The sequence below is a fragment of the Mustela lutreola genome, chromosome 3 (assembly GCF_030435805.1).
Source record: "Mustela lutreola isolate mMusLut2 chromosome 3, mMusLut2.pri, whole genome shotgun sequence".
Lineage (NCBI taxonomy): Eukaryota > Metazoa > Chordata > Mammalia > Carnivora > Mustelidae > Mustela > Mustela lutreola.
Window position 1 is genome coordinate 210,663,332 of NC_081292.1, and position 17,594 is coordinate 210,680,925.

At 37.0% G+C, this 17,594-nt stretch overlaps 1 protein-coding gene across 3 annotated transcripts in view; it reads left to right on the top strand.

Moving 5' to 3' along the window:
- Positions 1-15,632, top strand: part of CALCRL (calcitonin receptor like receptor) — a 92,951-nt gene extending 77,319 nt beyond the window's left edge. For all 3 annotated transcript variants that reach the window (XM_059168657.1, XM_059168656.1, XM_059168658.1), the window contains 7 exons: positions 800-926; positions 3,933-4,086; positions 5,696-5,756; positions 5,840-5,906; positions 9,945-10,163; positions 10,316-10,357; positions 13,575-15,632. In XM_059168657.1, the coding sequence (XP_059024640.1) occupies positions 800-926; positions 3,933-4,086; positions 5,696-5,756; positions 5,840-5,906; positions 9,945-10,163; positions 10,316-10,357; positions 13,575-13,790 (886 nt within the window). In that variant the 3' untranslated portion in view covers positions 13,791-15,632. The remainder of the gene's footprint in view (positions 1-799; positions 927-3,932; positions 4,087-5,695; positions 5,757-5,839; positions 5,907-9,944; positions 10,164-10,315; positions 10,358-13,574) is intronic.
- The last annotated feature ends 1,962 nt before the right edge of the window (positions 15,633-17,594 follow it).

Sequence of the window (17,594 nt, forward strand, 5' to 3'; positions counted from 1 at the left end):
TACCAAGGTTTCTAAAGCAGGAGTGTTTAGTTTGCATTATACAGGCTAGATTATCTATGTTGACCGTATTAGTCAGATGATTTTATAAAACACTCAAAATAGACGTTATTTCTGTATTCTGAAATGATTCCATGAATCGTCTTCAGTATTTGTTTGGTTTTTAATATTAAATATTTTACTTACAATAAGATTTCATTTTTTTATTTTAAAACTTTGCCCATAATATGGCATTGTTTTGGCCTTCAAAGGGGAAGATGCAGTATATCCATTTACCACAGAGTAAGAGAGTAAAAAGCAGTTTTTGTTTGTTTGTTTGTTTGTTTGTTTTGGCTAGAGAACCTATGATAACTACATCTTTAGAAGAGCATAGATGCCAGCAGCTCATTTTTAAGTCCTTAACATTCAAACCAGATCGAGCTGGGAGGGGGGTCATCAGAAAAGTGGGAATTCTGAGAGGAGCAGAAATACACACTATCAGAGAGCAGAAAAGGAAGCTTAAGTGTACACAAAAAATTAAAATTGTTTTCAACGGACTACAGTTAGCATTTCATTTGCTTATTTTCTTAATGTTTTATTTATTTATTTGACAGAGAGAGATCACAAGCAGGCAGAGAGGCAGGCAGAGAGAGGGAGGAAGCAGGCTCCCTGCTGAGCAGAGAGTCCGATGTGGGGCTCGATCCCAGGACCCTGAGATCATGACCTGAGCCGAAGGCAGAGGCTTCACCCACTGAGCCACCCAGGCACCCTCTTTGAATGATTATTAATAAAAATAAAATATTTGGTTTCTCTTGCCTTTTAGGAGCCTAAGTTGCCAGAGGATTACCTTGCACAAAAATCTGTTTTTCTCCTTCGTTTGTAACTCTGTTGTAACCATCATCCACCTCACGGCAGTGGCCAACAACCAGGCTTCAGTGGCCACAAATCCTGTAAGTAAAATGAGGTTGTGCCTCTAGGTTCAAGAGGTTAGAGGGAAAGAAATGTGAAAGGTGGTGAGAGCGGGGTAGCAGGCAGGGGGTCCTGATAGACGTAAGTGTGTGTAAGCACCCGTGTATGCATTTGAGGTCAGGCATCTGAGAGTAGTGTATCTGTACTCTAATCTATGAAGGTAAATACATCTCAATCTTTCCAAGCTAGAGAGGTTGAATACCAGAGGAGGAAAATATTTCTTGCTTCAGTCATTTATACATGCTGTACACAACCTCACCTCGTTTTATGCGAGAGTCCTCCTGCTGGTGGGACATAAGGGTTTACACGTAACATATACTCCATAGAATTTAAAAAATCAGTCAAAACAACTAGTTACAGATGTTAGAAAACAAAAGGCATGAAAACAGAAAGATTTTAATTAGTTCACACACAATGTTACATGAGCTTCAGGCGTACAGCTGAGCGATTCGACAGCTCTGGACGCTTTGCTCACCACGAGTGTAGCTACTCTTGACCCATCGCCCGCCCAGGATGCTGACTGTGATCTCTGTGCTGTGTCCTGCACTCCCACGATTCACTCACTCCGTTACCGGAAGCCTGGACCTCCTGCTCCCTTTACCCAATTTTCCCATCTCCTGCTCCTCTACCCCCCGACCCTGGTAACCGTACGTAGTCTGTTCTCTGTATTTTGGGGTCTGTCTCCGGAAGCACCATGTTTAGGATGAGTATCAAAAGATACATAAAAATAAGTACAGAGACTGTCATAATACAGAAGCCATATTTTAAAACATAAGCTAAAATTTACTTATATAAATGTATATACTTTATGCAAACTATATGCATATGTGAGCTGTATCTAAAGTATCTGCATAAATAACAAACATATTTTCAAGTATTTAAAATTATCTGTTTCCTCATGTTTACATTATCCACACTACAGTTTTGGATATGGGTTTGTGGAAGACTGTATATATATATAGTGTCCATAAAGTAGTTTTTTTAAAGATTAATGTATCTAGTTAATGAAATCACGGAAGGGAAGGAATTTTCACTCAGTGGGTCAATAAACAATACTTTCCTATGTGTTTTACGTGTGTTTTAGGGTAATTTCCAAAATCTAAAATTCCCTGCATTGTTTGCACATGTGTGTCCGGATTGCTTAATCTCGTGTGTGTTCCACTCCAGTGTCACTGGGGGAGGAAACACCCTGGGATAGAATTAGCAACATAAAAAAACGGGCCGATGACCTACCACTTTAGAGCAATTTTCTCTAGAGCAACGAGATCAGACGTTTTGCCATGAAGCTGCAGGACAAGAGATTCCAAGGCTCACATTTAGATAAAAAGATCTTGTGTTTTACATACAAATTGCAAGCTGTAATATATTTTTAATATATTCTTGGAAAATTTATTATGTTTGTTTATATCAGCAATGCCCTTCATAAAAACACTTTTCTGAAGCATGTTTTAAGTTATTTTTGTCATAGTGGCTTACAGATAAATTTTTTACATGAAATCAAGAGTAAGAAGCCCAATTAGATATGCATGCCTAAAAACTGTTTCTAAATAAAAATGTTTCTAGATAAACATCTGAAGCAGAAGTCTGTTATTTCCATATAATATAGCTGAATAACTCATTTTTACCCTTGAGAAGAAAGACTTTGTTACTATAACATGATATTTGACATCAAGGTACTGAAAGTTTAATGTCATGCCAATGTGTTTAAGGGAAGAACAGGTTTTATAAATGTCCTACAGCAGAAGGCTTGTGTGTCATCACGAAAACAAACTCGGAGTTACAAGACTTGTGTTCAGGGTAGAGCTTTGACTGAGGGTGTGTGAATATTAGCAAATCACTTCACTTCTCAATTTTCTATCTGTAAAATATGTGACGATAAATTATGCCACACAGAATTCAAGATTAAATAAAATAACATATTAAAAATATTTTAAACTAACTAATAGGTACATGTCATGATTACTGTTCTATGAGAACCCAATATTCATTTTCTAGCATATCTCCCTTCCAATTTTCTTTTTAGTGGAAAAATATTTATTTCACAAATAATGATAATTGACTCTAAATATTTATTGACCAGACTAGAGCCATTGGGAGTAACGGGACACATATTTCTGAGAGAGGTTTAAGTTTATTCTCCTCTCTAAGGAAGCAAAATCTATCTCTTACTCCTTCATGCTTATTTTACCCTGTATTTGAAGCTTCCTCTTCCGATCTCTTAAAGAATAGAGAAGAGAAAGTGGGTATCTCAGGAAAAGAGGAAGGAAACCATAACTTTTTCTTCTTTTTACTTACATGAAATCATCAACCTCACATATATTCATATAAAATATGAGCCCATTAGGTAATTATTTACTAAGTAATTGCATTGGTAGCAGTAATATGGAAGACTTAATTATTGACCATTTTTCATTAAAAAATGTATTTGGGGGCACCTGGGTGGCTCAGTGGGTTAAGCCTCTGCCTTCAGCTCAGGTCATGATCTCAGGGTCCTGGGATCGAGCCCCACATCGGGCTCTCTGCTCAGCAGGGAGCCTGCTTCCTCCTCTCTCTCTCTGCTGCCTCTCTGCCTACTTGTGATCTCTGTCTGTCAAATAAATAAATAAAATCTTTAAAAAAATGTATTTGGAAAATACACATGCACTAGCTGTAATAAGTTTGGAATTTACACATTTCCTGGGAGGTATATAAATCTTTATTACTAAATATTTATTATTATTTATTAAATGTAATATAATATAATATTAATAATAAATATTATTATTTATCATTATAAATCTTTAGAGTCAGTGTTTAAAAACTTTAGAAGCCCCACCAGATCAGGATGAAGACTGGCATTTTACAAATCAGAATCGTTAGTATATAAGATTTCGCAGAGAGGAGAGAAAGTTCCATGTTTCTATGTAACTAACCTAAACTAGACCATTGCTTTACATGTGAATTCATGAACAACTAAATAGTGATGGCTTTCTTTTTTTTTCTCACAGGTCAGTTGTAAAGTGTCTCAGTTCATTCATCTCTACCTAATGGGCTGTAACTACTTTTGGATGCTCTGTGAAGGCATTTACCTACACACACTCATTGTGGTGGCTGTGTTTGCAGAGAAGCAGCACTTGATGTGGTATTATTTTCTGGGCTGGGGTAAGTGCCATTACGGGTATCTGCTGACTCACTTTTTAAGAAAGCTCTTAGGGGATACAGAACTCCTTTGTGACAAAATTATATTTATTATTAATAATTCTTAAACAACATCAAGTGATTAACCTTTGCTTATTGCCGTAAATTGAAATATTTAAACAAAGAACCACTGACTCATTGTTTTCATAGTCGCAGGTCAATAATATGATGTTGTTGGGGTTTTTTCTATTTAGTCTCCCAGTGTGTATCTTGGCTGCGTGTGCAGTGGCTAACACGATAGAACTCTCCTTTTTCCTTTGTCCAAAATGAGGGCACTTGGCTTAGCCAGCTTTGAAATTCCAGTCAAAAAAAAGTTTGTTTTTCTTTTTTTAAATGTCATTTTATCTTAAGAACAGAGGGAGCAGTAATTGAATAAAGGCGCACAAAAGATCTATTTTTCCACACAAGCTCCTGACATAATATTATTCACAATGCAAATGATACACTTTTAACATATTTTCCTCCTGTTCTTTCAGTTTTAGTTTTAATTCAAGTTAGTTAACACACAGTATTATATTAGTTTCCAGTGTACAACGTAGCGGCTCACACCTCCGTACGTCACCCTGCAACTGCACTCCTGGGTCCCGCACCTGTGTCAGCCACCCCCGGCCTCCCCTCTGGGAACCGCCGGTTTGTTCTCTGTGATTAAGAGACTGTTCTTGATTTGTGCCTCTAGTGTATTTTTAAAAACAACCAGAATAATTCAAAATACGAAATGCTGAAAATGAATTCAGCTGGACTGCTTTCCAGAAACATAATTGAAATTACACTCATCTCCCATATGTCCGTCTACCTATCTATCCAGCCGGACAGCAGGCGCAGAGACATAAAGATGCGCACACGCCTCAGCATATGCAGTGCAGTGGTATAGCTCATCTTCATAAACATTTCTTCAGGGGCGCCCGGGTGGCTCAGTGGGTTAAAGCCTCTGCCTTCAGCTCAGGTCATGGTCTCAGGGTCCTGGGATCGAGCCCCGCATCGGGCTCTCTGCTCGGCAGGGAGCCTACTCCCCCCACACACACCCCTGCCCCACACTCCACCTGCCTCTCTGCCTATTTGGGATCTCTTTCTGTCAAATAAATAAATAAAACAATTTTAAAAAAAGCATTTCTTCATTTCGTGTTGGAAAGATCTGATTTAGAACACTAAAAACATGAAAAACACCTAATACATAAACCCTCCCTCTCACTTGATCCGTCTGACCCTCATCCACGTCAGACCATCAACCGAGCAAATGCTGGCCTATCCGTATCATAGAAAATACACCTGACTTCTTCTAAGCCTTGGGGCTTAAACAGCACATTTACGGACTTAGGTTCTGAAATGCACGGATTCAAAATGACTTCTATTAGAAGAAAACACACAGAAGACACACAAACCCGGATATATGAATACCTGATATTTGCCGTATTTACTGCTTGACTATGCAGGTAATATTTACTCATAAAGTGTATAGTGACCAGTTATTTTTGCTCCCGGAGTCCTCTGAGATGCGTGTTTTGTGACCACATTATAGGAACTGCATCTACAGAGAAAGTCGCCTGTTAATTTTCTTTTTGTTTGATATTTACAGGATTTCCACTGATTCCTGCTTGTATACATGCTGTTGCGAGAAGCTTATATTACAATGACAAGTAAGATAATCTCTCTTTTTGATTTCTACTGGAACTAAGTAAAATGAAAATCTTCAACATAATTTTGCTGTTTTTCCCCCAAGCTGCTGGATCAGTTCTGATACCCATCTCCTCTACATTATCCATGGTCCGATTTGTGCTGCGCTACTGGTATGTAACAAAAATTCCCCTTGTTTCATCACTGTTCGCATTTCAACTTTATTTCCTGAATCCTCGGGCCTGTGGTATCCTTCAGGATCCTGGTGGACGTAAATGACATGCTCGCAGTGTTTAATTGAAGAGAGTTTAATGAAGATGTTAATTTGAAGTGTTGGCAGGAAGAGGAAAGGAGCTAATTCGTCAGGAACGGCCAGGCACCAGGGACTGGCCGTGGGAAGCTCTTAATGGCTCTAGACCTAAAGAGAGGACACAACAGTGCTGTGGGGTTTGGGCTGGTGCTGGGAGGTCTGGCCTGAGTAGGGAAACACAGCTGCTGCCCAGACCACAGCCTGGCAGGGAAGAAGAAGGAGGAAGAATTACTCAGACTTCTCTCTTCCCTGATTGCTCGGTTCTTCCCATTGGCCAACACAGCAAATGTCAGAAAGCAAGAAGCCTGGGCAGGGGTGCACTCCTTTGCGGTGCCTCCGAGCTCCCTGGGACACAGAGCAGAGCAGAGAAGGCCAGAGGAGAGATCTAGTGAGAGGGAATGTCACGTGGGAAAAACCACACACCTATGTTGGTGATAAGAGTAACAGTCCAATTAAAAAAAGACCTTAATTTGGAAAAAGAAGTTATTGTTTCATTATGATACTGATCATCACTCAATGTGAATACACCCATCGGGCACTTTCAATTATGGTTCCAGAGAAGCGGAAGTCACATTCAATGCTTGTATTAGGTTGTGTCAGTGGGGAAATAAATTCATGCACATTAATTTTTTTTCATAAAGCCTTAGAGACCAGAATGCAATTACTGCCCAAGATTATAATTACAGCTGATCCTCAGTTGTACAGAGACACATAAAGGTGTTACGTTTCTCAGTTAAAGTTCAGAACTTCGTAATCCTTGTTTTCAAATTCGTTTTTAGACAAATATTCTTCTGTTATTTTACTATATTTGCTAGTTGCAGTTTTGTGTACAATTATGGTAGACTAATGTTCGAGCCATTCTCAGAAGCATGTCACAATTAGAGAGAAACTTCTGGAGGTTGAAGGCCTGGCCTTGACTTAAGGCAATTACACTAATCACTCTGCATTTCAAGTGCCTCATTGGTGAAATAAAGAAGATGATAATAGTGATTTTTAATCTTTTTTTAACATTTGCTTCAGGGGTACAGGTCTGTGATTCATCAGCCTTACACAATTCACATTTTTAACAAGGAGTCCAAGGAGTCAATAGCCATAAAGGACTTAGCCTGGCATGTATAAGGTTAGGAGCACTTAACCTTGTTGTGTTTAACCTCTCAGTGCCGTTGTTGTCTCTTCTGTGACGAAGGAATAATAAGCATAGATACCACATGGGGCATTGTAAGGGTTAAGTGAGATCTACCTTATCAACACAGTGCCTAGAATACAATAAACTCTCCTCAAACATGCTTTAAAAAGTTTCTTGTAATTTCTACATGATACTATGATTCTGCTCTGAGGACTGTTCAAAGAAATAAGAGACACTGTTTGGGCCACCCAGGAGCTTACAGAACAAATACGAGGCAAAATGTTATTACAGGAGACCTGACCGATTCTTCAGAGGGTCAGTGCGAATGCCCAGACCAGAGAGGTTCAGGGAATCAAGTAAAAGCACCTGGCAAAGGACAAGTGGAATCGCGCTCGCGTCGTCCATGAAAAGGTCCCGCCACGCGGCTTCTGGAAGGGCAGAGTAGACTGGACAGTTGGCAGTAGAACATCACACAGAGATACAACTCACCGAGCCGCTCTGTAAGAAAGAAAGTGAAAATCCACATTCTTTGCATAAAACATTTTCCATTTTCTTGGCTTAAAAAAAGAACAGGAGCCTATTTTTCTAACAGGATAAATTCACTGGTTCTGGCCAATTCCAAGGTCTTGGGAGGGGCCGTAGCAGTTGTTTATATGGTCACATGCTTAAGTACAAGTTTTATAAATAAAATATTTCAAGCTCAATCCGTTTCTTTCCACTCAGACTTCCCCTGTCATATTTCCTCTTGAGCAGGACGGTATTCAAGCGGCTGCAGCACTTTGGAGCTCTTGCCAAAGGGAAGTTGAGAGAGGATACGTTTAATTTGTGTTCAGTGAGGGATTTGTAAGTTAGTCTGGTGCATGGGTATGGGATGGCTGGCTGTTCCAGTCCGGGGTGGCTTCTAGGAACCCTCTGGCAGTCACTGTGCTGGGGTACGCCGCTTCCTTTCATGACCCGAGTGTGGTATCATGACATGAAAACGTCCTGTGGTGCCTACCAGTTATGTGATCTTTATGATGCTGGAGCAAAACAGGTTTCTTTTCTTCCCCTTAACTAGTTTTGCTCTAAGATACATGAAATTCAGATATAGTTCATCTGAAATTTAAAATTTTTCTTCCATTCTTATTCAAAATAAATGGAAGTATTTGCGTACAATAAAGGAGAATGACCTCTCAGTTTCACGTTTTAACATCAGATTTGTCGTTTTGGAAAAGCACTTTGCATTTAGAGATTTTTCAAAGAATGAGCATCTAAATTGCAACATTTCTACTGATTTTATAATTTATGAATTTTGCACATAAGGATTATAAAATATTTTATATTATAAATTTATAAGCTGATGAAAGGCCATTATATTTTCTTCCTTTGGCTGGTAGTAATTTCCATTTAGTCAAAACTTTAAAACAGCCATGAGTGCTTAGGAAGGGACTATAATAGGATGGGCAGGAGAGCAGCTGGTGTCTCATCATGTTTCATTCCTACACCTGTCGAAATGGCTTATTCTGCCTTTTTCTTCAGCAGAGACATTCCTGTGCCTACAACCATGTTACTTTTCATAGATGTGTTTCCATCGGGATTGTAGTGAATTGGGGAGCATATGTTCCATTAGATTCTCCAAGAATAGTAGTGGACTATTTTAATGCCCAGTTATTTTCATAACACGTGCCTTAAATCAGCAAATATATGTTATTTATTCACTGTTTTCTGTATTAAATGAGGTGCTCTCATTACCCTTCCAATTTGCTGAGGTGAGCAGCTACAAACTGCCTGCAGCATGCAGTTCAGAAGTTTTAGATTATTGAAGCACAGATTCCAGAAGTCAGGGTGAAGAACAAGGAAAGAGAATATAGTATAATAATGGAAGAGCCCAGAGCGGGTCTTCCGGAGTCGACATCCACAGTCTTACGGAAGATGCAAAATATGGGCACAGAGAAAGCGAGCAGCATGAAAGGTATGGACTCGGATGAAGGTACGGCAGCGGTGTGCACGGTGAGCGCACACGAGATGTATGAAAGCAGGCTGTTTCCTGAGGAACTTAGTTACCCACCTTATAACTTTGACGTTTCTAACTCCCTTTCAAAGAGAATGATTTCTCTCAAGGAAAGCTTTTAACCCACAGTAAATGTAATTAAAGAAGGTAACTCACAGGAAGCCCCGTGGGAGGCCAAAACTGTTAACTCGGGAATGATCTAGGTTGAACATGACCTGGTAGGTGTGTGCTCGGCCTCCTTGGAATGATAAAGCAACTTACAGAGCTATCTTGGGCAGTTGTGAGGGTTACTGTCGCAAAAAGAATCACAGGAAGGAGAAACCAAAAAAACCGAAAATGATTATTATGGTATGATACATACGTGGAAAGGACTCATATGGACAATGATGCAGAGGAGACACTTGAAAATTAGCATTTGTTGTAAACAATTCTTTGTTTCAGCTGAAAATGTTCAAAGACTTAGTTTTTGGATCATTGCAAAATTTGAAAAAACTGCATAAGAAAATGAACTGAGAAAAACATTCAGGTGTTCCTTAACTGAATGTGTCCCACAATAATTCCACCATAAATTCTATTTTTGTAAAACCTAAGTCCATTAACACTGATGTGCTTGTTAAATTAATAAATCACAATTCTAGAAACACAAATTAACATATTAGGTGTGTATCCTCTGCAGGAGAACATATTCGTGTACATTGAAAATGACTTCTAAAATCAAAGAATCCTTCAAAATGCTTAATATTAAATATGAAGTGATTTTCAATATGCCATTTCAATTTTTTCAGGTGAATCTCTTTTTTCTATTGAATATTGTACGTGTTCTCATTACCAAGTTAAAAGTCACTCACCAAGCAGAATCCAATCTCTACATGAAAGCCGTGAGAGCGACGCTCATCCTGGTGCCGTTGCTCGGCATCGAGTTCGTGCTGATTCCGTGGCGGCCTGAGGGGAGGATTGCAGAGGAGATATATGACTACATCATACACATCCTTATGCACTACCAGGTGTGGTACTCTTGAATCAGGAAGGCAGCTTGTGAAATTTGGTATTAAATTGCTTATAGCTTGGGTTTCGTTTGACTATGTATGTAGCAAGTTGGTTATAAACAATGTATCTTTTCCATTTGGAATCAGAAAATTCTATTTTTCTTTTACAGGGTCTTTTGGTTTCTACAATTTTCTGTTTCTTTAATGGAGAGGTATGGTAATCATTTTTATTCCTTTTATCATTTTATATTTGCAATCTATCTTTTTCTTAAGAAGAAAGACAAATTTATATTCCTTATGGATAATTACTCCAAATTCGGTTCTGATCACGAAATAAATATAGAATCTCTTTTCATGGATGAAACTCTATTTCCCAAAGGCGTGGGTCATATTGGAGTTCAAGAGCAGGGCAAATCCAGCCTCACTTTGAAACAGTTCTCCAGGGGCGCCTGGGTGGCTCAGTGGGTTGAGTGACTGCCTTTGGCTCGGATCCTGATCCTGGAGTCCCAGGATGGAGCCTCCCACTGACCTTTCTCCTCTCATGCTCTCTCTCTCTCTCTCTCAAATAAGTAAATAAAATCAAAAAAATAAAATAAAATAGTCCATCAGTGATTTTTGTCATGTAGACTTTGACCTACATTTTGCACTAATCCCATTAAGTCTGGCTTTTGTCCTAGGTACAGTGTGCTAGACAATCCTTAACCTCCTAAAGAGGAAAGAGAATTGGCTCATTTTCATTTTCCCCCTTTCTCTGTTTTTTTGCTTTGCCTGGCTCACAATGTGGTTTTGGAAAACAGTTTTATGGTGATTACAAAAAGATTTAAAAATTAAACTCTGAGTTATACAGGGAGGACATGCAGTCGGTTAGAAAACTTATGAGAACAGAATGCTGGAATTTGTAACATGGCACTGTGCTCTTGGATATTTCAAGATTTTTATCCAAGGATTTCTGAATTAGAAAGTTTCAGGTGTTTCAGAAGCTGGTGATGTGGTTTTCATGCTCAGTGGTTTAAGCTGTACTGATTTAGCTCTTCATCTTTTTTTTTAAATTTATTTTTTATTTATTTTCAGCATAACAGTATTCATTGGTTTTGCACCACACCCAGTGCTCCATGCAATCCGTGCCCTCTCTAATACCCACCACCCACCCCACTTCAAAACCCTCAGATTGTTTTTCAGAGTCCATAGTCTTCATCTGTTTTTAATCTATTTGACAAATTTTAATCTGTTGGAGGATATTGGAAAATTCAACCAAGTTTAAAAATCTAGACAGCAACTGAGTGGGACTCAAATGCTTGGTAACTGTGAAGCTTATCACAAAGCTTCAGATGGGAAACGTATGAACCAGTAGGTGTAAATTTATGAGAACTAGTCCTAAAAAATAAATCAACATTAGAAATCATGTGCATGTCATGAAAAACTATAAAATATGGCTTTCCTTTGCTTAATAATAGTTTATTACTTTCTCTTAGCATATAATGAAATTTCATGTTTGATTTCATTAAACTGATTTTAGAAATTTTTATTTATTTATTTATTTAAAACAAAGTCTAGAACTGTCAAACACAGCAGAAATATCTAGATAATTGACCAAAGGTAAATTTTATTGTAAACCTTTGAACATTTATTTAAAATGCATACTCTAAAGCCATTCCACTTGTCATTTGCTTGTGATTGCAAAGATATTACATACACAGACATTAAATTTAGTGTAGTTTAAATATGCTAATTGGAGAATTAAGAAACACATTACTAAACCATAAAGGAAGCAGTAGTATATATATTTTTGCAACATAAATGTATTTGTTGTCCTATAAATGCTTTTATTTCAAAGAAAATTTACAAGGATATAAATTATTTCCTTCAGATACAGTTTATATATAAATAAGCTTAAAAGTCCTGAGGTTCTGAATTTCATAAAAATACAACTTTTAAAACACATTTATTGCATTTCTAATTCCATAATTTTACCTGAAATTCTAATAACTCATTCTGAATTCTAACTGAAGAAACCCATTGACTTTGTATTTGTGTCTCTCATTTTTCTATATGCTAAAACACAAAGTGCCATGGTAAAACTTTGTGTTCATTTTAAGTGAGAAAGTGCAGGACGCTCTACAAGGGCTTTTGAGTGTCCCACCGCGTCCTCTCACTAAAAGAGCTCCTGGAGTAGGTATTGGTAATAGATGGCTCATAATTTGGAGTTTTCTAGATCTATTAGGCAAAAGAATGTAGACAAGTAAACCAGCCCTATTTTAGAGTTTAATACTATTTTTTACACATGAATACAGTGAAAGGAAAGTTGAGGGATTCTGCGTAACTGGTAGCAAGGTAGACAGTTATTGCATGAGTGTCTTTCTAGTGCGTGGGTTACTAGAAAATTGCTTTCAGTGATGCTCAGATTGCCTCTGAGGAAGGAGTCATAGCGTCAAAGAGCTGTAGAGAGCTTAGGGAAGACAATTCAAAACCAGACATGTTTTGGATCGACCTAGCTTAGGTCACAGGGATGTGGCTATTATACTGGTAAAGTAGGAGTAGACAGACCTACACTGTTCTCCTCAGTCATCAGATACCTGGAAATATCCAGGTTGCCAAGTAGGAGGTGTATTTGAATATTCTCGTTTCTGCTTACTGACTCAATGTGAAGAAAACCACCTTAGTGTTTCATGCTCAATAAAACCAGAGTCACACAGACTACCAGACGTGATCTCCAGCCCTAGAGAAGAAGAAAGTCATTAATTGTCCGATTCACCCAGTTAGAGGGGGATCCAAACATCAGAAAGGGGAGTGGTGACATTCCTAACCTTTTTCACAGGCCAATCCCATTTGTAATGACCTGTTCAACACTTTCTTTCCTCTGGGTAGTAAGCTTCAGGAGGACAAAACACCTAAAAAACCTCTTTTTTTTCCAGAATGTAGCACAATACCTAACACATGATAATCACTCAGTAAAAAGTAGTTGTTGCTTTTAATGATGATGATGAAGATTTATAGTCCCTGTATCCCTAACTTCTTCTTTTTTCTATCTCTTTTCTCTTTCCTTTTGTATTTTCACTAATTGTCTTCTCATTCTATTACTAAGATACCAATATAAAATTGAATGTTACACATGCAACCTTGGAAATGGGGGTCTGGATTAACTACTTATTTGACAATAATACATTCATCTGCATTATTAAAGCTTCAAAGATAAAGCATACAAAATATTAATGGGATCTAAGAGTAAAGAATGATGCAATGAATTTCCTAAATGTAAATTTCCTAATGTTACCAATTTAATTCTTTTAATTAAGAAAATAAAGCAATATTATTCATTAACATCGATACTTTTAAGTTTTACATAAATTATTTCATTTTGCTTTTAAATACAATATATTTATTTCAGATAATGGATTGCTCTCGTCCTTTCTGTTTCTCTTTGGTTGACAGGTTCAAGCAATTCTGAAAAGAAATTGGAATCAATATAAAATCCAATTTGGTAACAGCTTTTCCCATACAGATGCTCTCCGAAGCGCGTCTTACACAGTGTCAACTATCAGTGATGGTACAGGTTACAGTCATGACTGTCCTAGCGAACACTTAAATGGAAAAAGCATCCCTGATATTGAAAATGTTGTCTTAAAACCAGAAAAGTTATATGACTGATGATTGAGGGAGTCCTGTGTAGCTGTTTTGTGCCACTCCTAACTAAAGGGCTTGGATCCATGACTTTACAACCAGAAGACTTCACTACTCGATGACGGTCTCGAATGCCACCAAGAAAACCCACACCTTGATTCAGTAGTGTGTTATTAAATATTTAACAGCTAGCTCTTTGGGAGAAAAAACTAAAACAAAATACCCTGATTTGTAATGTTTTCTAGTTTCTGTGGTGTATTCTCACCGTGGTTGATTTCAGGCCACAAATCTGACATTCCTGAAAGTGAAATTGGGAAAATAGGAGTACAATCAACTCTTATAGGCTGGTATGGACCAGCTCTAGGATATCACTGCATGAATTTACAAATAAGTAGGACTATAAAAGTTCATATACACATTGGACATGCTTCTACTCCCACTGACTAATGAGAGCTAAGTAAGGCCTCCAGACTCCAAGGGAGAACTAGCTTTTCCTTTGTTTGTTTTTGAAATCTTTATCCCATATTCACTGATGCAGTTGTTTTTTTGTTTTTTTGTTTTTTTGTTTTTTTTTTCCTCCCCAGTAAGTATTCTAGCCTTTTCTGGATTTACCCTTTCAAATGGACTGGAGAGAGAAGTGATTATTTCTGTTGGCTTACCCTTTTCTCTCCAAGAGAAGTGACTGAACAGAACTGCTATTGGCTATCCACTGGCCGGTGTAGCAGTTATAGCTGATGGCATCTGATTTTGAGATTCATGAATAGTTTGTAGGACGTGCAATCCTACTGTGCTATCACTAGGGAGACGTCTTGGTTGATGTTACAAACAACTTGTCAGCTACTTTCCTATCTTACTACACAAGTGGGAGGGCATCAGTTTCCCTGTATTTGTAAATAGAAACTGCCCCTTCCATTTCTACTGTGTAGACAGATTAGCAGTTATTTTACATGAAGAAAATCAGTGAAGGATTTCTAATTTTCTTGGAAGTTTTTAAAAAGAAAGTGTTGTGAAAATAAGCTTGTAGATACTTTGCTATTCTATTTTATAGTCTTAAATGCATATAATCTAGATAAGTTTAAAAAACAAATACATAATGTAACAATGTATGCTTATTGATATCTGATACTGTGTCTGGGCTGATTTTATAATAAAAAAGAGTCTGGAATTCTATATTTGGTAAATATTTTAAAGACAACCAGATGCCAGCATCAGAAGTTTGAGAACCAAGAGAATAGAAATATCTGTGATATGATATAAAATATTTATTAAAAAAACTCAAGGCCACTGTTTAATTACATTAGCTTAGGTGATTCTTTAATAACTTAATAATAAGTATGTTTGACATATTTCTCCTTTTATTTTGACGATGAATTTGCATTCTAATCCAGAAGCTTTAAAGGATTCCTAATAAATGTCAAAGTGCCACTCTTACAGTTTTTACACCAGTAAAAATATTACTTTTCTGACTCATACTGTATGAGTCAGAACATTTGGAAATGTTCCAGACTATTTTTTTAAAAACACAACTAGAGGAATACTATGGATGTGTATATATCATCTATGATGCTTTAATAGAGGTGCTGTGATAATACGATACTAACAAGTCAGTGAAAGACTCGAATCTATCAGTGAGGAAGACTTGTCAGAACGTTCAGGAGTAATTAAGATGGAGGAAAACCTTGCTAATGAATTAAAGGGACGTTTAAATGGGATTCATATTCCCTAATGTTATTTTCCACTCAAATTTCTGGAAAACAAAAATGCCTTCAATTAGTAAAAGTCCATTTGAGGAGAATTCACTGTGTGTATGTGTTTTCCTAGTGTGTTAATTTGTTTAAAATGGATTAAACTAATGACTTAGTAATCATAGCTTCTTTCTTAAGCTGTCAATGGATTGTGAGTTCAGAAGTCATTTGAAATTGTCCAGGAAAATCACCTAAATCAGCAAGAATTAACATATTAAATGGTCGTCAATAGATCTATAATTTATCTGTATACATGCAAAGGTTTTACTGTTAGTTTCAAATTTGTGGATTTTATAGTAACTGTCTTAAGAAGGAATTAGGCTGGGACGCCTGGGTGGCTCAGTTGGTTGGACGACTGCCTTCGGCTCAGGTCATGATCCTGGAGTCCCGGGATCGAGTCCCGCATCAGACTCCCAGCTCCATGGGGAGTCTGCTTTTCTCTCTGACCTTCTCCTCGTTCATGCTCTCTCTCACTGTCTCTCTCTCAAGTAAATAAATAAAATCTTTAAAAAAAAAAAAAAAAAAACTTTGGAAAAAAAAAAAAAAAGAAGGAATTAGGCTGTCCTGGACTTGCTATTATCTAAATTATACAAAAATTCCTTTAAGTAAACTCACTTTTTTAGGTATCACTATTCAAAGACACCGATTCAAATCCTTTGCACAATACTGTTCATGTATTTCCTCATTCTTCCAGACTGTCAAGTGTCAACCATAAACGACGTGGAAAATGTCAGATTCTCCACGAGCATTCTATTAAAGTTACATGTAATTTTCCAGTAGTTTTCATTGTGCTTTTATCATATTAAGTTCAGATCAGATTTCCTTTCTGGCAAAGGATCATCTACTGCAGTCTTCAAACGAAAGCATCCAATAATTACTCAGTGTTATTTTTGTACCCATATTTTTTATGAGTAATATTTTTAAATATTAGACTTTTCTAAAGCTGAAGTGCTAATTAAGATCTCCTTTATGTCTTACTTATGAAGAAAAGATAAAATAAATACTTTTTAAAAGGAAACTTTTTTGGTATCTAAAAACTAATTGGGGGAATTTCTAACCTTCAAAATGTAGATCTGCTATTTTTCTGTACTTGTGAAAGTTACATTTTAACTAAAAAGAATTCTAATCTGTCCTTTTTGAATTTTCACAAGTTTTTTTCCAGTGCATTTATTTGTAAAATGTCCATTCTGAAACTTGTGTTTGCTAAACTGTAGTCCAGTGTACACAGAATTAGTGGTAGGTGTAGTGCTGTAATTATTGCTTATAATTTTTTAAAATGTGAACTTATTTTAATTTTCTTTTGGTTTTAATTGGCTAATAGAAACCACCATTTCTTTTTTCTGTAAGTCATAAAAAATATATTCTGATCAATTAAAATAAGTCATGTTATGTCTACTTAATGTTTATCTTTATTTTTTGATTGTATGAAAATGTTAAAAGTATATGAGTTAAAGTTGATTTTCACTCATGTGTGCTGAAGTGCTGAATAATTTATAATCATAATTCTTTACAGCAGTAAAAGGAATACTACTTAAAATCAATAACCCTACCCCTATTATTCTCTTCACAATCTTCAATAGCAAGTAAAACATTCCACAAACCAATTTTTAAAAATTATGAATTAGAGGGACGCATGGATCGCTCAGTTGGCTAAGCAGCTGCCTTCGGCTCAGGTCATGATCCCAGCGTCCTGGGATCGAGTCCCACATCGGGCTCCTTGCTCAGCAGGGAGCCTGCTTCTCCCTCTGCCTCTGCCTGCCACTCTGTCTGCCTGTGCTCGCTCTCTCCCTCTCTCTCTCTCTGATAAATAAATAAATCTTTAAAAAAAACAACAACTATGAATTAGAAAAAAGATTATAATCTGTTTTCAAGCTAGAAAACTCCAAATAAACTGCAATATATTCAGATTCCTTCCTAGGCTGAAAGAAGTGAAAGCATGGCCAGACGCAGGAAAATGTACAGGGATTTTTCTCCTCTTTCCACTAGATTCCATTGTATAGTGTTGTTTTGAATAGCATAAAGAAAAATAAGGAAAGGAAGTATTTAAAGATAATTTTTTTAAAAAGAACATAATGATGACACATAT